General features: G+C 38.6%; 1 protein-coding gene across 1 annotated transcript in view; it reads right to left on the bottom strand.

The window, feature by feature from the left end:
* Nucleotides 1-500: 500 nt before the first annotated feature.
* cenpe (centromere protein E) overlaps nucleotides 501-25533 on the bottom strand; it is an 89275-nt gene continuing 64242 nt past the window's right edge. The window contains exons 37-51 of the mRNA XM_078395958.1: nucleotides 25150-25410; nucleotides 24707-24958; nucleotides 24243-24503; nucleotides 23780-24034; nucleotides 22000-22173; nucleotides 19881-20102; nucleotides 18479-18709; nucleotides 12611-12826; nucleotides 11338-11559; nucleotides 8239-8442; nucleotides 6573-6685; nucleotides 6381-6478; nucleotides 5777-5942; nucleotides 4470-4837; nucleotides 501-2278 (exon numbers count right to left, since the gene is read on the bottom strand). Coding sequence (XP_078252084.1) covers nucleotides 2181-2278; nucleotides 4470-4837; nucleotides 5777-5942; nucleotides 6381-6478; nucleotides 6573-6685; nucleotides 8239-8442; nucleotides 11338-11559; nucleotides 12611-12826; nucleotides 18479-18709; nucleotides 19881-20102; nucleotides 22000-22173; nucleotides 23780-24034; nucleotides 24243-24503; nucleotides 24707-24958; nucleotides 25150-25410 — 3141 coding nt within the window. The 3' untranslated portion in view covers nucleotides 501-2180. The remainder of the gene's footprint in view (nucleotides 2279-4469; nucleotides 4838-5776; nucleotides 5943-6380; nucleotides 6479-6572; nucleotides 6686-8238; nucleotides 8443-11337; nucleotides 11560-12610; nucleotides 12827-18478; nucleotides 18710-19880; nucleotides 20103-21999; nucleotides 22174-23779; nucleotides 24035-24242; nucleotides 24504-24706; nucleotides 24959-25149; nucleotides 25411-25533) is intronic.

Raw genomic sequence — 25533 nt, 5'->3', positions numbered from 1 at the left:
AGTTGATTAAAATGCGTGCAGCAGAGTTGTGATTAACCACTATCAGGACTCACATCTAGCTTAACAAGCAAATGGTCATTTCAGCAGCAGACATGCTGAGGCAGGGGTAGACTCAGGCAACATTATCGAGGTGGAGGTAGTCAGGCTGGACTGCCTGGGTTTTATAGGGAGTAGGCTGACGGGATTCAGGTGGCCAATCAGATGTCAGTTAATTGGCCCCAGCTGCTACCAATGATGCTGGGATTGGCCTCTCCTGTCGCGTCGGCCAGTGATAGGGATCAGTCCCATCCGAGGGAGGGGGTATTAACAAATTTCCCATCCCATCCCATATTTCTTTTACAAAGAGTATGCACATTTGGGAATTCTCTGGAATATTCTGGAAAGATAACTGGTCATGAGCTGTACTGGAGTCCCACACAAATATATTATCCTATGGATGGGAATGTCACCTTGCATAACATTCCACTGTACAACACTCCATTATTATTATTTTCGAAGGTTCCAGCATCCAGGCATTGTTAGACACCACTCATGTTGGCTTTATCATTCTCCTTTATTAATGTTAGATTCTTGCATTGTACAGTTTTAAAATGTTTGTGAGGTACATTCACTATCCAGGCTGAAAAGGCTTTTTGGTAATTTACAGTTTTCTAATCCTAGAGCTCTTAGCACAACAGTTGAAGCAGGACCTAAATTCAAATGGCTTATCATGGATTAATACAAGTGTAATTTTTTCCCCCTATCAAGAGAAACATTGTTAACCAATTAAGTAATTTAGAATAGATCTATCATGCACCAAGGGCCGATAGAAAAATAAGATGTCAATTTAATTAAGCCATATCTTTCACTTGGTCTGGCCAATATAAAAATAGTACAAAAATGAGAAGGGGTATTTTGAGTCGAAAAAGAGTTACAGAGAAAGACACAGAATGCACTCCTCAGCCTCCTTTTTCCCCAGATGGCTTGTTTGTCGACCACTCATTGGCATCTTTTTCTAGTATTACAATAATTGTGCTGGTGCTTTTGAAATCTTTGTAAAGTATAACATTTGCATTAAATCCTTTGTAAATTACCCGTACGAGTCTTGTAGAAATTAAACATAATCAAACTTGCTTTATTTAAAAATACAACTGCGCTTAAAACTACTTTGATAGCTGGGAGTAGCTTCTTCATGGTTGGGAGAGGGAACCCATGGTTCGAAATAGTGATTATTGACAGCTTAGGTGTAGTTGTGCAAGATGTTGGTGAGGCTGTACTTGAAATATTGTGTCCTGTTTTGGTCACCAAGCTATAGGAAATATGCCATTAAGCTCGAAAGTGTGAAGAGAAGATCTATGAGGATGTTGCCAAGACTCAAGGGACCAACTTAAATGGATAGATTGGGCAGGCTATGACTTTATTCCTTGAAGCACACAAAACTGAGGGGCAGTCTTGCAGAGGTGTATAAAATCTAAGCAGCATAGACAAGATGAACCCTTTTCCTCGGGTCAGGGAATCAAGAACTGGAATGTGACAGAAAGATTTAATGGGAACTTGAGGCAACTTTTTCCATCCAGAAGGTGGTATGTATATAGAACAAATACCAGAGTGGTTGAGGAAGGCGTAATACCAATATTTAAGAGACATATGGACAGGTACACAGATAGGAAACAATGAGGGGCATGTGGGCCAAAAGCGAGCAAATGGGGTTGACTTTGATGGGCACACTAATTGGATAAAGGGTTTCTTTCCACGCTGCATGTCTATGGGAATCATATTCTCCTTGTCATAGCATCATACTGCACTAAACAGCCCCTTTTTACTACCAAAAGTTGTATAAATATTGCTACCTTAAGTGATACAGAAATATTTCACACAATTCAACATTTACCCTTGTTCATTTGACATGTTGCTGCCGCTATTCCTTTTAAGAAAGTAGAATCAGAAACAAGAAATACCAATGTTGGAAGGAGAAAGATATTCCAAATCTGAGCATTGTGTGTTCTTCATTTGTTTTCTTGTTCACCACAGTTAACAGGAAAATAACCTCTTTTTTTGCAACATCATTGATAATCTGAGCTACAAACTACAATTGAAAGTGTACAATCTAATTACAGTTCAGTGAGCAACAAACAATAGTTGTACAATAGTGAGTCCACCTGATGGATTTTAACCCATTTACACTCCCCATCAGACACAATTCATTGCATTTTACATTGAGGATCGGATGCAGAAGGTTTGGGCCACCAGTCATCACGTTCATTCCCCTCAGATTTAGGTTTTCGTTGAGGACTTTCAGCTAAAGACAAAAACATTCAAAATTAAGATCCAAACTATATTTTTCTCCAATGACTACTTCAGATGAAAAAAATGGTTCCACAGTACTGAGGAATAAATTTAAACCAAATGAAATGCTTCAAAAATGACCCTTTCTCCAGTCCATTGCATTAGGATTAGAAATCATGATGCCATTAAAGCCTGTTTGCTGGCCCAGTGTTTTTATCCTTCTCAGAATAATTGATTATGCCTCAGAGTTTCTCAAGGTCCAAGAAAATCTCAATTTCAACACTATGTAGAACAAGATAAAATTGCAGATTTATATCAAGATTTCACTTGTAATAAAACTTCACCTGCACTGGTTTCTTCATGTTGCAGCTGTTTCTGGAACATATAGCACAGAAACAAGCTAATTGACCCACAATGTCGGTGTTGACCATGATGCCAATTTATCATCTGTCTTTACATGGATCATATCCCTAGCCTATTCTGTGTCTGTTCAAAATGCCTTTAAAGTATTACCATGGTATCTACTTCCAGCACATCCGCTAGCAACACTTTTCAGTAATTTACCACTCTAAAATATCTGCCCCGTGAACCTGGTTGCATCAGTGAGGGGACGGAAGCTGAATACAGAGGTATAGTCAACGACTTTATTGAGTGGTGTGGGCGGACTCACCTGCAGCTCAATACTGACAAGGCAAAGGAGTTAGTGGTGGACGTTTGGAGGAGTGGAACACCCCTGTCCCCTGTCTCCATCAATGGAGTGGATGTGCAGTTTACCAGGGAGTACAAATACCTTGTAGTGTACCTGGACAGTAAACTGGACTGGTCCAGGAACACTGAAGCCCTGTACAAGAGGGGACAGGGCCGACTGTACATTTGAGAAGGCTCCACTCCTTCAACGTCTGCAGTAAGATGTTGCAGATGTTCTACCAATCGGTGGTAGCCAGTGCCATCTTCTTCACTGTCGTGTGCTGGGGCAGCAGGGCGAAGCCTGTGGACGCCAATAGGATTAACAAACTCATCAGGAATGCTGGCTCCATCCTGGGGGTGGAGTTGGATTCATGGGAGGTGGTCTTGGAGGGGAGAATGCTCCTCAAACTGTGGAGCAATCCTGGACAATACAGCTCACCCCCTCCATAACACACTGGACAATCTGAGGAGTACTTTCAGCAACAGACTGGTTCCACCAAGATGCAGGACAGGACACCACAGGAGATCCTTCTTCCCTGTGGCTATCAATCTGTACAACTCGTCCCCCTTCTGTCGTGAGGTAGACTGACTCTTAAAGTTTGATACAGCTGCAACAGCAACTCTTGACTTTTATACACAATGGCCTGACCGATGAAGGCAAGTATAATGTCTGCCTTCTTTATGACCCTATCTGCTTGTAAAAAATAAAGAATGAAATGAAATGTGTTGCTATTTGAAGGGAGTTATGGATTTGCACCCTAGTCAATGAGGTTTCTGCCATTTACTGCATTCTTTCCAGTTACATGTTCAACATCTTACATTTATCGGAAATATGTATAAGAAACTAAGGGATGATCTAATTTCCTCAGTAGCTGGAGTGTTTTTTAGGCTCACTGAATTAAATGGGAAAAACATTTCCATTCTGTATGTGGCTTATTTTAAGTTCAAAGTAGTGCAGCTCCAAACTCATTACAATTCAGAAGGAGGAAGAAAACTTTGGCTGTTTTTAAGGATGAAACCAAGTGGGGAAGATAGTTGGAGTTAATGTTTTCTAGCTGACGACTTCTCTGATGCTACACAGGTCGATATTGTACACAAATTTCAGGAGGTATAATAATCTTTGACAATTTAGTTCAATCCAGCAAAGACTACAAAAAGCACATATTGTATTACCTAAGGTGCAAAGTAACGCCATCAAGTTGAAAATAAAGAACTTTGTAAATTTTGTCCGAAACTTAAAAACAGGAAAACTTAAGTATTGTGACCTTAATTACATTTTACATCCTAATCAAATTATCATGAAGCATTTATGTTAAGACTCTTCCGCACCACTCTAAACTTGGCCCACTATTTATAGATATTGTGGAACATACTTTTTTTCACAAATTGCTGCATTCTAGTTTTGTTCACATTTACCGAATGTCCTACAGCCAAAATTGAACTCAATCTAATAGGTTCTCATTAATTAATTAGAAAACCCACAGATCCATTTCAATCATAAAGGTGAAGGCACTTACCTGCCGGGAAACCCAGTTGGGAGTTATCGAAAATTTTGGAACTAGGCAATTGCCACTTGGACTCAGTCCCAAAAGATGACACTTTAGAAGAATAAACTGGTAGCATGTTTTCTGAAGTGAGTGACGTTTCATCAGTTTTGGCACCAGTTTTCACTTCAGGAGGAAATAAAGCCGTTGAAATTTCAGTTTTTTGTGACACTGGTGTGCACTCTGTGAATGAACAGGGAGTAATGCTCTCTTCTAGACTTGGAGTCAAAGTACACGGAATATTTTCACATTGATGTCCTGATGATGCTATCTCCTTTTCTTTAAGTCTTAATGATCTATCTTTCCATTTAGTATTTTCATATTTTAGCTCAGACATAGTTCTAAAAGAGAAAAAGACAAAGTCTGAAACATTCAGAACATTTCCCTTGAAGATTACAAGTTTACAATACTTCACAAATTTTGGCATGAATATTAAGCAGCAACGTGGGAAACCAAAGCCTAAGTTTAACATTAGAACACCAAACCGAAAGACAGTTTATCTTATCTTCTATACTATGAAAGTTTATGAAGTTACATCGACCATAATTTTCACAAAGGGCAATACTGAAAAATTAATGATTTTGTTGTATGACATTCATGGCAGAAAATTAAGATTCTGAACTGCTGCATCTTAAAACCAAATTAGCTCCCTAATTCCAGACTCAGTCTGGTTGATAGATCTTCCAGATCAGTGCAAATCAGAATATTAAGCATTTCCATCACATACAGTTTAGGTATTTGCACAAGCACAGCAATTTTATTTCATTTTTCCCAGTAGAGGTGTATGTTACTGGATACTGCCGCAGCATTTATTGGCCATGAAGATCATGGTTAGTCACCCTCGGGAACATCCATTGGTATTCCAATGAAGGTACACCTAAAGCGATAATTGACTGTTCCAGGATATTGCCTCAGTATTGAAGGAACAGCAATTTCTGAGTCAGGACAGCTTGCAGCTTGGAAAAGAATCTACAGATAGTCGTTCCACCGCACTTTGTCATTCTCATCAGTCAAAACTCATGTACTGCAGAATATACTTTGATGTAGCCTGGGCAAGTAATTGCAGTTTATTTTGTACACAGAGCAAGACAAGTGAATCCCAGAAAAATGGCGGAAATATTTTGGGTGTTAGATGGGCCAAGGGATTTTTTAAACTTTAGTTCAAGGCTCATTGTTGTAAGATCCATCTACCTATCAAAGCACATTACTATAAGAAAACTAGTGTTTTATTTTAGTATCTCAACAGGATAAAGATAATGTACGTGAACGCATGAAATTACCTTACAAGACGTGCATTTTCCTTCTTGACACGATTTAGGTCTTCATGAAGTTTAGCCTTCTCACACTTTAACACAAGTAAAAGTGCATTCTGAACTATTCCACTTCCTGCACTGCATGTCAGAGATGCTTCATTGGAACACATCTTATTACTATTTTCAACTACAACTGGAAGAAATTTTAAAAGTGAACTATTAAAATGTTTGGTATTCTGAAAAATGCTACTTACATTCAATTATAACCTTTAGCGGTAAGGGGATGGGGAAATAGATTTGACAACATTGGAAAGTCTAATGCTGCCCATTTCTGGAATATTTTATCTATCTCATTTGCATGAGTTTCTCACTCCTTTTCAAGTTTTATCAATTATTTTTTGAAAGTCAATCTGAATTTTAATGCTTTTCCTTTCCTGGCATCTGTCCTTTTTCACACCATCATCTGCAAATAATTGATATTACTATCCGAGCTCAGTGCAATTTTCAAAACTTGATCTATTTGAGTAAATAATCATAACACCTGAATTTCAGTGCATACAATTAAAATATTATGGTGTGATAGGGTTGGTGATTTTGCCTTGTTCCTTGAAAAATGAATTAAGAAACTAACTTGTGGTGTCCTGTTCTTGTTGGTATCTTCGTAATTTTTCCTTTGTTTCTCGCATCAGCTCTTCTTTATGTTCCAAACTGGCCTTTAGAGTACTAATCCTACAATTTAAAAAAAAATCACATTAGTTTCAATGTCATCTCAAAAAATCTGATAAATTAACTAAAAGCAGCACAAAAGAATGGATATCCTTACTGATTTTCAAGACTTTTGCTTTCTTTAAGCTTCTCCATCTCCGAGGTAAACAAGCGATTTTTCAGCTCATTCATCTCCTCCTTGAAGGGCTGAGCTCCCACGTCCAGCTTACACTGCAAGTTCAGAAAATTAATGCAAAAGATAACCATATGATTACTTTCTTGCTTCAGTATAATGTAGACATTAAACTTGCCTGCATAATTTTGTCATACTTTGAAAATGCTACTGCTTTTGAAAAAGTTTTTTCTGAACCATTGTCTTTTAATTCAGTGTTACAAGTACTCTTACCATCATTCCCAAATTTGAAATAAACAATTTGTTGTCATCACCAGTCATGAACCAAATCAGAAAGTTGGAAGCACTAGAGACTGCAGTTGCTGTAATCTGGAGCAAAAAGCACACTGCTGGGGAAAATCAGCTGATAGGTTCTGATGCATGGTCTCGACCCAAAATGTTGACCATCCCTTTGTTCCATAGATGCTGCCTGATCTGCCGAGTTCCTCCAGCTGTTTGTTTTAAGAAAGTTCTCTTCAACTTGAGCTCAAATAGAAACATGCTCAAAAGCAGAGAATTTCAAAACAAAGTGCCCAGACTTTCAGTAAAGGTGTTCCACTAATTTTTTAACTGCTATTAGTCGCAGCTTGACTGCATTTCTGTTATTTTTTTGTGCCAAGTATTGATTCCTCAATTATTAGGCATTGCTTGTGTACCATCATATCTTATAACACAGTTAGAGCCAGGCACTATTCGGACTGGTAGTGGTAATCAGCAAATTCAAGTCCTTCGTTATCAATATATTTTGGTCATTATTAAGAGAAACATATATTTTGGTCATTATTAAGAGAAACATAATTGACTAAAAACATAAATGTTGCAATTATTTGAACAGGTCAGAAGCTATCATTTCCCAGAATGACGCACCCCAATGTTAATTTTGTCTACTAGGCACAAGTGAGGTCTGAGATGGAATGCTTTCCATTTCCCCAGATGACAGCAGCTCCACTAATACCATAAAAGACAAAGACACCTATTTGATTTGCAAAATAATGTCCATTTAAAAACATTTACTTCCTCCAATGGCAACATATCACCCTCAAGATGCATTAAAGCAAGCTGCTGATTCTTCAGCAACACCTTCTAAACCTGTTACCCCCACTATCAAGGACGAGGGCAGAAGGGGCATGGGAATATTCACATTTTAATATCACAAGTCAGAGCAAATTAGAAATTAATTGCCCTTGGCATTTCTGCCTGATTGAAATCCTAGACTTTTCCCAAACAACACATGTCAGACGATCCTTACCACATAAATTCCAGTGAAACAAATAAGCCACCATCTGCTCAGGAACACAAAGTAATGGACAATAAATGTTGGCCTTAGCTGCAATGCACACATTCCATGTAGGTAGAAAAATTGTATGCATGACTGTGTGTAAATTACAAAACAATTTCATCTTGTCGCTACCTCATTCTCAATGGTGAATCAATGCTTGTGCTGTTAAATTTGTTGTTTGGAGAAATCTGATCTTAGTTTTTATCTATCCCTGGATAATCAAGTTAAGGAAATACAACTTTAACAAAAAATAATTTTGATGTTTAACTGAAATGGTTTAGTAGAGTGCCCACATTTTATAATTCACATCAACATATCAATTTTGCCTCAAACCTGCAACTTCTTTAGAGTTTCTTCCAAACTATTAATGTGGGTGTCCTTCATAGATAATGTTGTCTGGAGATCTTCAAGTTTGTTCTCTAATGTTTTGGAGTTCAACTCTGTCTGCAAATGCGTAACTTTATCTTCTTGCCGTTTGTTTATTTCTTGGCTTGTGGTCAACGCATTTTCTAATTCTTGAACTTTTATTCCCATCTCCTGAAATTATAGGGTGAGGATAACCAGTTTACCTTTTTCAATTTACTTCATAATTCTGCATTTCAAGATGTTGTCATATGATTTTATTCATAATATCTACACATATATAATGCAGCGTCCTACAGCAGCATGAAATTAACTTTCCATTCGCAAATTCCATGAGTGAGAAATCCAAGGGCACTTTATCTAGGGTCCAGTCCCTCAGTTGCAACACAGACCCATCTTCAACTACAGCAGTTGGACAAAGCTTTAATGCGTGTCTCAAGGCATAGTCCCAGACCATGGAATGAGCATGTCTACACTAAAGCAGGCATGCACATCTTTGCATTGGGAGACCACTGGACAGCATAGAAAGCACATTTCACCATGTTGATCATGTATCAGTAGCAGTATGTACCAGTCAATTCTCCAGGAACATGTGAAATCTGAGTCCCGAATTATGCAGCTGTACAGAATGAACTTCACAAAAAAACAGCAGAAGCCCAAAAGAGCATTATGGTCACAGCTGATCTATGCTGGCATAATCAGATTTATACGGCATGGAAATTGGCACTTCAGCCCAACTCATGAATACCACTCAACAGGTCTTCCTGAGATAGGCCCAATTACCTATCGTTGGGCCATATCCCTCTAAAACGTTCCTATCCATGAAGCTGTCTAAATGTATTTTAAACATTGTAATCATGCCCCACCTTTACCACTTCCTCTGGTAGCTCATTCCATATATCCATCTTCCTTCATGTGAAACATATATGACTTAGATCTCCTTTAAATCTATCCCCTCACTTAAAACAGGTAATCTTTAGACTCCCCTTAATTCCCCTTCTGTGGCAGTTCCCCATAGTTTGGTTTACCAATCATCTTCTAGATTAAACACTGGCAACAAATGTAGTTCCCTTCAAACTTGTCCTGAATAGTTTCCTATTTCTGCTCTATCCTATCACAAGATCCTCTTATGCGCGTGTCTATAGATTACTCCTCACAATCAGATCTTCATCCCCCTGTTTTCATGATTTCAACCCAACCAATTGCACATTACTATCCACTGCCTCAAATAAAGGCAGTTAAACATTGATATATATATATTTTTTTCTGGATTTATTGTGCTGCATACTTTCTTGACATTTTCTGCCCCAGCCCATCACAATTTGCTTGTCGAATTCTCTTTCACTGCCTCTTGCTCATTTCTTTGTGATTTATTACACATGGTTTTCTTGGAGCCCTCCAACTCCCATTAATTTACAGCCTTGTCTGCAACCCTTGAGACTAGCCAGGACATTGGCCCCAGTACAGTTCAGATGAACCCAATCCCTAAAGAACTGCTCTTTCTATCCCCAGTGCTGATGCTAGTACTCCATGAATTGGATTCCTTTCAACCTCAGTACTTTGAGCCATGTATTTACTTTTATAATCCTATTTATCCATTGTCAATATAAATGTGGTTTAGGTAATAATCAAGAGATTAATTGCCCATGTGCTTCTGCTTCTCAATGAGTAAAGACTATAAATTTATTTGGCACTTCTTTGCAACGAGACATTACAATAGGGAATAGATGGTGGTAAAATGGCCACCGTAGCTGCCGTGACGGAAATATGGAGTGAAAGTGAGACTTGGGCTGTACACAATGGATCTGACAGAGACCTCCCTGCCATCACCGGCAAAGCCGTTGAAAGTTCTAGTAATGAGGTATCGTGGCCAGTGCCTTTGACAGCATGTCTGGCAATCATCTAATAGCCTTCTGCTTTCCTTTTCTCAAACTGTCAAAGTATGTATGGGTCACACATGTATCATGCCACACAGAACACTTGCATCAGAGGACCATGTTCGTTTTGCCAAAGATGGACAGTTACTCCCACATTCTCAATTTTGCCAGATACTGTAACATGCTCCAGCCAACTCTTGGTGCATCTATCATAATTCTAAACTAAATTTTCAGGATCAGATAATCTGATCTGACAATGGAAAAAACATGGGACCACTCAGACCAGTTGCCAAAGAAGATGGCTTTGATTTTCTGTAATTCACTTTGACCCAAGGTCAGTTCAAACTGATCAGAGATGCTCCAAATGCAGACCTACAGTCAAACAGAGCAGAAGACAGTGAAATTGTCCACATTTTAACCAGAGCTCTTCCACTACCCCATATGTAACACATAAGCAAGACAGCAAGAAGGCATTCTTGTCAAACTCCAGTTTGAAAAGGAAGCTTTTAGTTTTCCACCCATTAGTTAGAACTAAATAACAAATGCACAGAAACAGCACATCATATCCAATTGCAGAGCACATCCATATTCCACCATAGACCAACTGTTTAAGTAAGCATCTACCCTCCCAATCCAACTGGAAGGAAATCAGTCCTTGGACAGCACAAGGCCGTCAAGAGATCTTACTGCTGGAATGCCACACAAATCACTAGCCCCAGAGCAGATTTAACTTGATTGGTAATGATTTTAAACCAAATAATGTAATCAGTGAGATAGGTCACCAATTTCTGATCTCTTCCTTTAACTCCTTCCGACCGTTGAGGGATGATACCCTTCTCCTTGTGGATTCTAGTATGTTGCCATCTGAAGGCAGGTCTGGACCAATCCAATCTATAGAGTGCAACTTGGCTATCTTTCAGGATTATCATACCAAGTACAGATTTGCACTGATATCATACATGGTAGGTGCACCAAAACCAAGTGAAGACTATTCAATGAGTACAAGCATTTTTAGTGATTATGAGCAATTCAGAGTTTTATTGGTCCCAGTCCAAATTTACAAGGTTCTTAAATTCCAACTACCAAATTCTACTCAATAATTACAGTGATTTAACAATCATAGTTATTAATTGTTTTGGTATTTCAGAAGCCTGCAAAATGAATTCAGAATTAAAAAATAATGTTTACATACCTGAAGCAATTGTTCGTCCACCGTCACTTTTTTCTTCAGGTTTTGGTTTTCCATAGCCAATAGTGGATCACAGCCATTTTTGTTGAATAATTGTTGTCTAAAAGTAACAATTTCCAAAAGCAGCCTCTCATTCTTTTTCTTCTCGTTAGCCATCTCATTACAAGAATTCCTGATGTACTTTACATAGCCAGTTTGCATTGACTTAAAAAATGTCACTTCATTCTGAAGGCACAGAAAAGAGAAATACACTTCCAGCAACATAATATCATATCATATCATATATATACAGCCGGAAACAGGCCTTTTCGGCCCTCCAAGTCCGTGCCGCCCAGTGATCCCCGTACATTAACACTATCCTACACCCACTAGGGACAATTTTTACATTTACCCAGCCAATTAACCTACATACCTGTACGTCTTAGGAGTGTGGGAGGAAACCGAAGATCTCGGAGAAAACCCACGCAGGTCACGGGGAGAACGTACAAACTCCTTACAGTGCAGCACCCGTAGTCAGGATCGAACCTGAGTCTCCGGCGCTGCATTCGCTGTAAAGCAGCAACTCTACCGCTGCGCTACCGTGCCGCCCTAATACACCAAGGCGACTGTACAGAAAGACTTCAAAATAGTACTCACAATTTTAGTGTCTATAGTTAAATACTCAGCACACCACAGACTCCGTTTTTCTGATTGTGTGTGGTTTGTCCTCAATGTACAATTGGATTTGTAATTAGCAAAATAGGTGAAGTCTGAGAGAAATTACGTGTGGACTTTGAAAAAATATTCAATTAATGTTAATCATTTTAATAGCTTAATTGAATTGCAATGCTATTAATTCTTTAATGGTGAAATCATATGGCCCACTGAAATCAAAACATCAATGATTCATGTATGTCCTCGTCTATTATGCTAAATACAATTGATATTTTCTGTATAACTCATTTTAAAGAATGCTAAATAAAATGGAATGTAGTCACCCTCGATTGCATTTATAGCAGTCAATTCTACCAAACAATGCAAGATCCTGCTGCAAAGAGTCTTTGATATCAGACTATGTGGATGTGATAAAATATGATCCACTGATGATCACTAAAGGCTCATACATTGCACATGCTTTTAAAATGGAATTGCACAATGCTCTACGCCAAAAGCAAGACCATAATTTAAAATATCAGCTTTTCGATTTAGATTACTAAGTATATCATTCACAGTTGAACATGGCCTTTTAGGAAATACCATACACTATTGCCAATCTTGAAGCAGACAAAAATTATACCTGAAGTGCTTCATTTTTAAGTTGAAAGTCACGATTCAGTGTTTGCATTTCATGTTCAATTTCTTGAATTGTCTTCCAAACATTCGTACAAGACACAACAGAAATTCTTTCCATGAGAAGATTTCGAGCTTTTGTCTTGGAAGATAATCCATTCTTAGTGCTTCTCAGGTAGTTTTGGTATTTTAGCTTCAAGTCAGACAAGGTTTGCTGTGTATTCTGAATGAGAGAATATGTGAAAAGAAAATGTAAAGCATCTAAATTAAATTGTGGGAGTATAGTCTTATTAACTTTAAATAAAAATGACTATAAATGCAGGCAACTGCAAACTAATGTTTCAGTGGAATTTTTAGTTTAGTTTAGAGATACAGCGTGGAAACAGGCCCCTCAGCCCACCGAGTCCGCACCGACCAGCAATCCCCGCACATGAACACTATCCTGCATACACACTAGGGACAATTTACATTTATACCAAACCAATTAACCTACAAACCTGTACGTCTTTGGAGTGTGAGAGGAAATTGATATCTCGAAGAAAACCCACGTAGGTCACAGGGAGAACGTACAAACTCCATAAAGACAGCATCCATAGTTAGGATTGAACCTGGGTCTCTGGCGCTGTAAGGCAGTGTAAAGCACTGCGCCACCATGCAGGATAATTGTATATGTAATAGATACAGGAAAATTAAAATTCAGCATTAGATTTGAAAACAATACTTTGTGCTGTATAGAACAATGCTGCTACCGTAGACATGAAATTTTAGCTATACCACTCCAGAATGCTTTCCATTAACACATTATGGTCGAACTGTAAAATAAACTTTATTGCTACTTTTTGAAGTGAAAGAATATCGTGAAGCCAGGCATATTAACTATGTAAATAATTGCTGTGCTAATTTGCTTAACTGCACCGTATGTTGACATTGACATAGACATTTGAGAATTAGAGAATTTGTCTCTAAAGACAAACTGATGATTCTCCCCCCCCCCCCCCCACACCCCGCCCCGCCCCCTCCACTCAGTGGTCAAATTATTCAGGCTTAACCTTTACCCCACACTTTCACTGAGCTTTCAAGTGGAATGTGAAATTGCATAATGGTGGAAGATGTTACAAATAAAAGATAAATGATTTAAATTCCTTTGTCCAATTAAAATTTAAAGTAAAACAGTGTTCACAAGTAAAATTTTCAAAGCTACATTGAGGGCCTCAGTCCAGCCAATCACAGGCACAGTTGCATCTTTCATCAAGGATTCCCCATCTTTCATGTCATGCCCTCCTCTCGCCCCTACCATCAGACAGGTGGTACAGAGGTCCAAACAGAGCAGCTTTTCTTACAACCATTAGGTTCTTGGACTGACCTGCAATAGAATACTACGGTCCACCTCTTACACTAACATGAACTTGTTTTCTAATTTTGGTTTGTAATATTTTTTGAGGCTGTGACAAGTAAAATGGATGAAGGAGAGCCACTGGATGTCGTGTATCTAGACTTTCAGAATGCCTTTGATAAGGTACCACACGGGAGGTTGGTGAGCAAAATTAGAGCACATGGTATTGGGGGTAGGGTATTGACATGGATAGAAAATTGGTTGGCAGACGGGAAGTAAAGAGTAGGAATAAACGGGTCCTTTTATGAATGGCAGGCAGTGCCGCAAGGCTCGGTGCTGGGGGTGCATCTATTTACAATATATATTAATGATTTGGATGATGGAATTACAAGTAACACGAGCAAGTTTGAAGATGACACAAAGCTGGGTGGCAGTGTGAACTACGAAGGAGATGTTAGGAGGTTGCAGGGTGACTTGGACAGGTTGAGTGAGTGGGCAGATGCAGTATAATGTAGATTAATGTGAGGTTATCCACTGGCGGCAAAAATAAAGAGACAGATTATTATCTCAATGGTGTCAGATTAGGTAAAGGGGAAGTGCATCGAGACCTTGGTGGCCTTGTACAACTGAATGCAAGCATGCAGGTATAGCAGGCAGTGAAGAAAGCAAATGGCATGTTGGCCTTCATAACGAGGATTTGAGTACAGAAGCAAATAAGTCCTTCTGCAGTTGTATAGGGCCCTGGTGAGACCACATCTGGAGTATTGTGTGCAGTTTTGGTCTCCTAATTTGAGGATGTCCTTGTTATTGAGGCAGTGCAGCATAGGTTCATAAGGTTAATCCCTGGGATGGAGGGACTGTCATATGAGGAAAGATTGGAAAGACTAGGCTTGTATTCACTGGAGTTTTTGGAAGGATGAGAGGGGATCTTATAGAGACGTATAAAATTATAAAAGGACTGGACAAGCTAGATGCAGGAAAAATGTTCCCAATGTTGGGGGAGTCCAGAACCAAGGGACACAGTCCAAGAATAAAGGGGAGGCCATTTAAAACTGAGGTGAGAAGAATTTTTTCACCCAGAGAGTTGTGAATTTGTGGAATTCTCTGCCACAGAAGGCAGTGGAGGCTAATTCACGGGATGAATTTAAAAGAGAGTTAGATAGAGCTCTAGAGGCTCGTGAAATCAAGGGATATGGGGAGAAAGCAGGCACAGGTTACTGATTGTAGATGATCAGTCATGATCACAATGAATGGCGGTGCTGGCTCGAAGGGCCAAATTGCCTCCTCCTGCATCTATTTTCTATGTTTCTATGATATCTTGTTTTTGCAAATATTCTTGCATAATTTGTTTGTGAATTGTCTAGGGCTGGAACCAAGATCCTCATTGTACCTGCATCTCACCAACATTTTAGAAACAAAAATTAACTTGGGTTACAATAAATTTCAAGTCGACGATATGCTTGAAAATTAGTCAGAATGTTAAGTGCAAAAAGGAAAATGACAAGTCAAGTCAAGTTTATTTGTCACATACACATACACGATGTGCAGTGAAATGAAAGTGGCAATGCCTGCGGATTGTGCAAAAAAAAAGTTACAATTACAGCATATAAATTAAAATTAATACAGTAAATTAAATTAGTCCCTGGAGTTATAATAGTTAACAGTCCTGATGGCCTGTGGGAAGAAACTCCGTCTCATCCTCTCTGTTTTCACAGTGTGATAGCGGAGGTGTTTGCCTGATCGTAGCAGCTGGAACAGTCCTTTGCTGGGGTGGTAGGGGTCCCTCATAATCTTGCTTGCTCTTGATCTGCACCTGATGTATAGGTCCTGCACGGGGGCGAGTGTAGTTCCCATGGTGCGTTCAGCCGAACGCACTACTCTCTGCAGGGCCTTCCTGTTCTGGACAGAGCTGTTCCCAAACCAGACTGTGATGTTGCCAGACAGGATGCTTCCTACAGCCCCAGAGTAGAAGCATTGAAGGATCCTCAGAGATACTCTGAATTTCCTCAGCTGTCTAAGGTGGTAAAGGCGCTGCTTTGCCTTACCCACCAGTGCGGCAATGTATGTTGTCCATGTCAGATCCTCTTTGATGTGGACTCCCAGGTATTTAAAGCTGCTCACCCTATCCACAGTAGACCCACTTATTTCCAGTGGCGTGTACGTCCTTGGATGTTGAGCCCTTCTAAAGTCCACAATCAGCTCCTTAGTTTTTTTTACATTCAAGGGGAGGCTATTGTCCCGACACCAGAATGCCAGATCAGCCACCTCCTCCCGGTAGGCCTTCTCATCGTTGTCGGAGATCCGGCCCACCACTTCAGCAAACTTGATGGAGTTTGAGCGGAACCTGGCCACACAGTCATGTGTGTACAGGGAGTATAGTAGGGGGCTAAGGACGCAACCCTGGGGGGATCCTGTGTTCATTGTGAGGGGGCTAGATGTGTGTTCCCCCATCCTGACCACTTGGGGCCTGGCGGTGAGAATGTCCAGGACCCAGGCACACAGAGGAGTGTTAAGCCCCAGTTCCAGCAGCTTCTCAGCAAGTCTGGTGGGGACTATGGTATTGAAAGCTGAACTAATGTCACTGAACAGCATCCTCACATAGCCCCCCTTCTGGCTGTCCAGATGAGAGAGAGCAGTGTGCAGAACCTGGGAGACCGCATCATTAGTGGATCTGTTCGGACGGTATGCGGACTGTAGTGGGTCCATGTTACGAGGAAGGAGGGCACAGATGTGGATCTTGATTCATTGGATACAATAAAGTTAAGTTAAGGTCATAAGTAATAGGAGCAGAATTAGGCCATTAGGCCCATCAGGTCTACTCAGTCATTCAATCATGGCTGACCTCTCTTCCTCCTAACTCCATATAAAATTCTTAAGGGATTGGACAGGCTAGATGCAGGAAAACTGTTCCCGATGTTGGGGGAGTCCAGAACCAAGGGTCACCGTTTAAGAATTAGGGGTAGGCCATTTAGGACTGAGATGGGGAAAAACATTTTCAGCCAGAGAGTTGTGAATCTGTGGAATTCTCTGCCACAGAAGGCAGTGGAGGCCAATTCACTGGATGGCTTCAAGAGTGAGTTAGATATAGCTCTTAGGGCTAACGGAACCAAGGGATATGGGGAGAAAGCAGGAATGGGCTACTGATTTTGGATAATCAGCCATGATCATATTGAATGATGGAGCTGGTTCGAAGGGCCGAATGGCCTCCTCCTGTACCTAATTTCTATATTTTTTATGTTTTTCATTAACCAGCCTAGGGAGTTAGGGAGATACTAATGAGTCAGGACAACAAGAAAGGACATAGTGAAAGGATTTTAAAAAACCTGTTATATTGTTCTTACATTTTCAAGATTGAGAATGATCACAAACACAAATCTTGACGTGCTTTTGGTTTGAATTCAATATTTTGATGCTTCCCAGTTGAATGAAGACCCTGCCCTCGATGCCTTCAAAGGTACTCACTTATCTTGAGGTTACTTTCAAATATCAGAAATTATAACCAGGCAATTATTTTAAATGATGATTCTCAAAACTTGCAACATATTTCGAAATGTAGATATTCAATTAATTTTATAACAAAGTACCCAAGATATAATCCTGTGAAATGAGCATGGAATAAGAAAATAACTGCAGATGCTGGTACAAATCGATTTATTCACAAAATGCTGGAGTAACTCAGCAGGGCAGGCAGCATCTCGGGAGAGAAGGAATGGGTGACGTTTCGGGTCGAGACCGTTCTTCAGACTGATGTCGGGGGTGGGACAAAGGAAGGATATAGGTGGAGACAGGAAGATAGAGGGAGATCTGCGAAGGAGGAGGGGAAGGGAGGGACAGAGGAGCTATCTGAAGTTGGAGAAGTCGACGTTCATACCACCGGGCCGCAAACTGCCCAGGCGAAATATGAGGTGCTGCTCCTCCAATTTCCGGCGGGCCTCACTATGGCACTGGAGGAGGCCCATGACAGAGAGGTCAGACTGGGAATGGGAGGGGGAGTTAAAGTGCTGGGCCACCGGGCATGAGCATGGAAAATGTTTTCATTTCACTTTCAGTATAGATAATGGTTTCATACTTCAAAATCAGTTAGACAACAAACATCAGTGGATGGTTCCTGCTGAGTTAGGTTCCAATAATATTGCTGTAAACCTTAAATTGTTTTACTTTGCAATTATCCTCCAACAAAGCTTTGGATTTACAACCTTTCAATTCACTGATATCTATATACTAAAACCCTTGTTTGTTTGTTCCTGAACTACAGCCAAAACGGTACACGATAGCGCGACAATTTTAGGCCCACCTTACTCACCGTTGTCCCTTTAGTGCTAATGGAAGTTTCATTGAAATCGTTTTATATTTTTAAAGTTATTCAAATTTTAAAGTTTAAATCTATCTTCTAGGGAGGGAAGAGGAAGTGGGGGGGGGGGGAAGGAGGATAAGAGGGGTTGAGAGGGATGGAGTTGGGGAGGGGGGAGAGGGGAGGGGGGCAGGAGAGGTTTGGGCCCAACAGGTCCACAGTCTAGTTTTCTATAAAATAGTGATACGGACCTTCAAGTGGGTTTCTTTGTATTCAATTAAAGTGGAAAGTCGCAGTATTTCAGGATTCTTCTCTTCCGATATAAACTCTTGCAAAGGTGAATCAGAAACCTGCTTTTTCATAGTCTGTAACTGTATACACAATTCTGCATTCTTCTTTTTCTCATCTGCTAGACCCACGTCACATTTAGTTATTGGGATTTGATACCTCTTTACATTCTGAGGAACTGTGTTCAAAACTCTCTGTTAAAAAACCGTGAAAACAAGACATGTTCAGAAATGAACAGAAACAAACACACTTCATCTTGTATAGTAATATTAGATTAGCCCCTTTACTTTTTGCATGTTCAATATTGATCAGGTCCTGACAAATATAGAAATTTTTGAATGCTTTAAATTTATACTGAACCTTCGATGGTCTCTTATCACATCACCCCTTTCTTATAATCGGCTACATGATAAGTTAACACAGACAAGCAAAGCAGTCATTAGCTTATAGACCTTCCTAGACTCTGGGAAAGGTTTATATAGTGAATCAATCGAAAAATTAGATGGTTGAACAACTACACTGTGCAAGTCAATGGTTTTGATGTAGTGCCATAAAGTAGCCTCAATGGAAAATTGGGTAGATTTTGATCAAAGACAGGGAAGAGAAAATAGGATATCTAAAATGGTATAAATATAACATCAATCCACTTTTTTTAAAAACTTGTGTTCTTCTCGAAAGATTTATTACATAGCATGTTCTGCGATTGTTTCATATTTTACAAGATTTCTTCACAAAACTATTTTACTGTTTGAACTTGAAACATTTGTACTTAAAAGTTATACTTTGATTAATGACTTCATTTGACCATTTATCAAACACTGCAAACCACATTGAATTGTTCTATACCAATTATCCTTGAGTTTACTCCCCACTGCCATCCCAAATACCCAACAGCATTTCATCCCATTCAGTCATAACTGGAGTCAAAGAGTTAGGGATAACATATTTGCTGAAGAAAGGTCCCAACCCAATAGGGCATCTACTCATGTCCTCCAGAGATGCGACTAGCACTCCAGCACTGTGTTCCATGCAAGGTTCCAGCAACTGCAGTTCCTTGTATCCTCATACTTAACTACCAAAGTAAATTGAGACTATAAAGAGAAAATGTTGGAAACATTTAGCTGGTTAGACTGAACACAAAGACAAATCAAAGTTTTAAGTTCAGGACTTTCCGCTTTTTCAGATGATTAACACAACATATTAAGCTACTTTATACTGATATTTGACCTGCTGTTTCCTGAAGTTCATATTATTTCCAGATTCTAAAGTTTGCAGTGCTTTACTTTGTAAATATAAACCACGTTGTCCTTGTTGACCATGCCATCCTATTCACAGAAAACGATGGCACTTCTAAATTGCACTTACCATAAAATGATCCCTCCACAACACAAGTTGTTCATACAGTTTTTGGTTCTCTTCTTGTAGCTTCTTAATACTTATCGACTCCGATGATTCCGCAGGGAATTTAGCGGAGAATTTGACCAGTAGTTCATTCCATGCTTCTCCCTCTCTTGAAAACTGTTGGTTAGTTTCATCTAAATCAATCTTGTACTCATCTTCCAATTGGAATAAATTTTGAATTGTTTCCTAAATAATGAAAAAATATAAAATTTGTCTCAGAGAACTAGAGAAAAATTTAGTGGCATCAATGCTGCTGGCAACCAGCTGACAGGAATACAGAACAAGGACAGACCTCGCTGGCACACTGTAGAATGGTAAGAATTCACATCACAATTGAAATTCCATTATCTTGGTGCATATTAATTCAATCTGAACAAACTCCACTTTATCAATCTTGAAATTAGCCTCACAATGAAATTGAATTAATTTAATTTTGGGCTATAGTCTGTAAATTATTTGCCATGCATACATAGGATTTTATTATTATGTGCACACCAGAATTAAATACTCATCTCTAATTGTCCTGGTGCAGATTGTAGTGAGTTGCTTTTTTACACCATAAAACATAGGAGCAGAATTAGGCCATTCGGCCCATTGAGTTTACTCCACCATTCAACCACAGCTGATCTATTTTTCTCTCTTAACCCCATTATTTTGCCTTCTCACTGTAACCTTTGATACCCTTACTAATCAAGAACCTATTAATTTCTGGTTTAAAAATGTTCAATGTCTTTGCCTCTACAGCCGTTTGTGACAACGAACTTCACAGATTCACCACCCACTGGCTAAAGAAATTCCTCTTCATCTATCTCTAAAGGTACATCCTTTTATTTTAAGGCTGTGCCCTCCGGTTATGGATTCTTCCATTACTGGAAACATCCTTTCCATGTCCACTCTTTCGATTTTTGAAATGTAATAACATGAGCAAGTACTCCCAGTCTTTCCCAAGCTACTAGTAGCTCAAGTTTATACTGAAGACTTGCAGCGAACAAATACAAAAGGGATCTTCTGATTTAGCTGCCCCCATTGGTGATAATCTCACAACCTTATATTTTAAGAGAAAAATCCTAACTTAGTCAGTCTATCCAATTAACTAAAGTTAATTATTCCTAACACCACTAATAATTTTTTTCTGAAAGCTTCAGGATCTTTATATAATTTCCATTGTGCTATAACAAATATGAGTTGCAACACTTTAATGCACAGTTTCAATACAAACTACTTAATTTAGCATTTGTATCTGTATTATAATGGCCTATACTTTATATTGATTTTTAAAACATTTAAAGAATCATGCACAGATACATCCACAGTCCTGCAATCTCTCAGAAATATACTTCAAATATCAATTAGTTTTAAAATACTAAATACTGAAATTTGTTTAATTAAAACAATAGAATGCAAAATGCCCTAAAATTTAGAACCGACAGTATTTTTATACCATTAGCTTTATACACATGATGATTTTGGTGTATAACAAAATACTGCATATTAGTCAGTTCTGTATATGTACCCCTAATTATTGCATTGTTAATATTCAATGTTTTCTCACTATTTTTGTCTCAATAACCCAGGATCTCTCATTTTGTCTGTTGAGGTTCAATGTTCAACCTTGGAACAGTGGTGCTACTACTATTCATGAAGACTGGGACATATTTCCAGATGTGTAGGAAATACCACATAATTAAATTATGGCCTTGTATAAAAGCTAATCTAAAGGAACATCTTCCAGCACCTTTGTGAGGTACCCAAGGACTGAAAACTATAACATCCAATATACTGAATTTCTACACTAATTGTAGAAATCTTTGAGACATGTAAAAGATATGTGAAAGGCATTATATTAATCCAAGACTTTCACATCACAATAAACGGGAAATTAGCTCTTCAAAATGTATGTAGCATTTAAATTTTGTGACATTGATAAATAGAAACAAGGAAATATACTTCTGAGTTCCACATCAAGTCAGTCCTCAAAGGAAAACGCAATTTACTCAAAAATATCCAAACCTCCAGACTTATCAAATACACCACATTGCTTTTTTCTGCTATTGCCAGTAAAACAGTATTGTTTAAATCTTACCTGCAAAAGAAGATCTTTCTCCTCGAGATGGTTAGAAAGCTTCTTAATTTCGGTTTCAAGTTCCTGATTTTCGGGAGTAATGGATTCAATTTGCATCTGCTCCTCTTTTAAAGTAGCAATTTGTTTCTCCAAGCTTGCGACGAGTTCAGTAAGCTCTTTATTTCTTCTTTCTTCCTGTTGACCAAAATTCATGCATTTACAATCCCATGCAAGGTAGAGGGAATTTAAACATGCTTTGACTTTTTCAAAAGCATTATTGTATATTGTACTGATAGTTTCAGTTCTCTAATTGGTAAAGAACCAGAGCAACACATTTTTGACATTATTTTCAAGTCAACTAGAGCATTGGAGTACATATACTTGGGGATTAGAGGTTAGCAGAGGGGTATAAAGTAAAGAGAGGGTTTGCAACGGAAGAAATGAATGAAATTAGTAATTTTGCTTAAAATTATGGTTTCATTTGCCAAGAATTATGGCCATTATAATAGATACAAATACAAAACTAAGTAATTTGCATTGATGCTACTTGCAGATAAAGCAGTGCATTGAAGCATCTAATTTTTTCTCACAGCACTATGAAAATGTAAATTATGGTTTCATAAAATAATTTAAAGCCAGATTTTCAGAATACTAATGACAATGAATAAAATAAATTGTTCAGCACGACTACTTTATGAAAATATGAAAAATATGAAATATGAAAATACTTTGATATTCAGTAATGTCTAGCATTCAATTGACCATAGTTATGAGCTTCACACCCTCCTGCGTCTGTTCAACTTCAGTTGGTAGTTTCTCACGGCTTTACACCACAGTCACTGTCCATCAAAGCAACTGTCAGAAATATTTTACAAATTATACATAGAAACTGCTGCATGATTGAGAGCAAAACATTGAAATGTCTTCAATTTGCATTCCCACTCAATCAAAAGGAGATATCCAATTTCAGCCCCATCTGCTTAACCCATCGTCAAGTCAAACCATAATTTATATAGCTAGTTAGTACACCATAGTTACAGCAGTATTTCCCAGAGGCGTTTGAAACGCCTTGCATACATGGTGGGCAGCAATAATAATAGCCATTATTTGGAACAAAACACTTAAAATTTTAAAAATGGATCAGTTAAGGAAAATTGCTTTTTATTTAAATTGAATCAGGAGGAGGGATACAGCAGGAAACTAAGCAAGCCAGAAATTGATACAAACTCATAAGTTGGCAGTAATCACCAGTATTCTCAACATTGAGACCGGAAGCCATGAAAGGTTCTTGAATCAACATCAAGACTTGCAGGATTTTTGCCAGCTAATTTTGCATATCTACCACACTTTCAGGTAGGGCCACCAAAAGTGGAAGTCATGTGTTAGATTTTACTTAATGGATGGGATTTATGATGTGGAGCACACTGATTTGGGGAACATTTTATTCACTTTAACCACCTTATTGATCTTGATCTCGTATAATGCTGGAGTCATTCAACACTGTCAACTTCACTCTTTTCTTTTTAAGATAACTTTAGGATATTTTACTTCCATTTGCATTTGTAAGAGACTCATCAAACATGGGCCGGAGAAGATGAGGATATCAAGTTACTCTTTCAAGGGTTAAAGAAAGCATCAGTTATGTATTTAAAATTATCCAATACTCAGTTACTTCCTGTTCATTACATCAATTAGCAACCTGCATCTCAAGTTCTATATTTAGCCCTTCAACCACATGGGTACTGCAACATTTTGTGACAATAACTAAACATAAGTATGTTGTTTACAATCAGTGTCTTGCCTTAGTGTTTTCCTTCCGTGTTCTCTTAATTTCATCCCTTTCGACCTTGACATGCTCTAGTTTTTCTTGGAGCACAGCCATCTCCTTGACCATGGCCGACTTTTCATCTTTTAGCTGCTGCAGCTGCTGGCTGAATCCCATTTCCAGAATGTTTCTATGCCGATCTTTTGAAACAACTCTTAGCTCTTTGATCTCAGAAAGCAGCATGTCACGCTCAGAAATCACGCTGTTCAGTTCTTTAGTTTGAACTTGTATCTAATGGAAGCATTAGAAATGAGAATGGAACTGTTATTATCAGTTGTCTATTGCAGTGAAATCTTCCTCCATGCTTTCATTAAATTACACTGTAGTCAATAGGAAGCTATACCGCAGTAAACATAACTCATGAATTTATCAAGGATATAAAGAAAGAAAAAAAAAAAGTATTTTCACTATAGTCATTAGAACATACAGTATAACTCACCGCATCAATGTTTTCTTGCAGGGTTCCCTTCATTTCATCCTTTTGTAATTGAATCCGCTCTAGCATCTCCAGTAACTTGTCCTTCTCCTTTACAATGGCTGTTTTCTCATCGTCTAATTGCTGAAGATGCAGGTTGAACTTTTCTTCTAAAACTTGCAGATTCTGCTCTTTGGAAGCACATGTTCTTAACTCTTCAATACCTTTGAGCAGCAGGTCTCGCTGAGATGTTAACTGATGGAGCTCTTCAGCCTGCTCTTGCATCTAATGAACGCAATACATTGAAAACATAGAATCACTGGACAACAGTAAAATCTCCACAAACATTTGAGCTTACATTGTACAAAGCAAAATTGGCTAACACTTATGTAAGATACAAATGCAAGCAAAATTGGCTAACACTTATGTAAGATACAAGTGCTTAATTAAAAACTATTATATTGAATTTACTGATTTACAATCCCAACCTTTTCTTGCAATGCTCTCTTCATTTCATCACTTTCTATTTTGACACAAGCCAGTGATTCATGAAAATAATTTCTCTCTTTCATTATGGACAATTTTTCATCCTCAAGCTGCTGGAACCGCTGATTGAATTTGTCCTCCTGAATTTCTGCTTTCTGTTCTTTGGAAACACGAGTTCTCAACTCCTCAGTCTCAGCTAGCAACATGTCACGCTGAGATGCTACCTGGCGTAGTTCCTCATCTTGATTTTGTATCTAATAGCAAGGGAGAACTTTATTGCTTGATGGCACAACTTGGAAAAATTGTCAATTAAATTTTCAGAAGATTATCCTGGGCAAGTCGGAAGCTGTAGTGCAGCAGATCTGCTTACTAAACTCAGCACCAACATAGAAGTCCATCATTACTAGCTATTATTCCTTACATGTATGAAGAATTCATAACTCACTATTTCAGTGTTTCCCTGCAAGGTTTTCTTCATTCCATCCCTTTCTGCCATGATACTCTTCAATTTCTCCTCAAGCTCGTTCTTCTCTTTTACTATTGATAATTTTTCATTTGCGAGTTGCTGGAACTGCTGGTTGAACTCCTTCTCTTGAATTTCTGCTTTTGGTTCCTTGGAAGCACTTACCCTCAGATCTTCTACCTCAACAAGTAATGCATCTCGCTGAGAAACCAGGCAGCTTAGCTCTTCACCTTGCTTTTGCATCTAATAAAAACAAAATTTTACATTAGAAGCTAAAAGCACGCTGATATTTTCCTCACATTATGATCCATATATAGGCCAGAAGCCATTTTACACTGTTTGTTATTCATAGATATTACATTCGCT

Source organism: Rhinoraja longicauda, chromosome 3, assembly GCF_053455715.1.
Source record: "Rhinoraja longicauda isolate Sanriku21f chromosome 3, sRhiLon1.1, whole genome shotgun sequence".
In the NCBI taxonomy this organism is placed as follows: Eukaryota; Metazoa; Chordata; class Chondrichthyes; order Rajiformes; family Arhynchobatidae; genus Rhinoraja; species Rhinoraja longicauda.
This window is presented reverse-complemented; position numbering and strand designations above follow the sequence as displayed.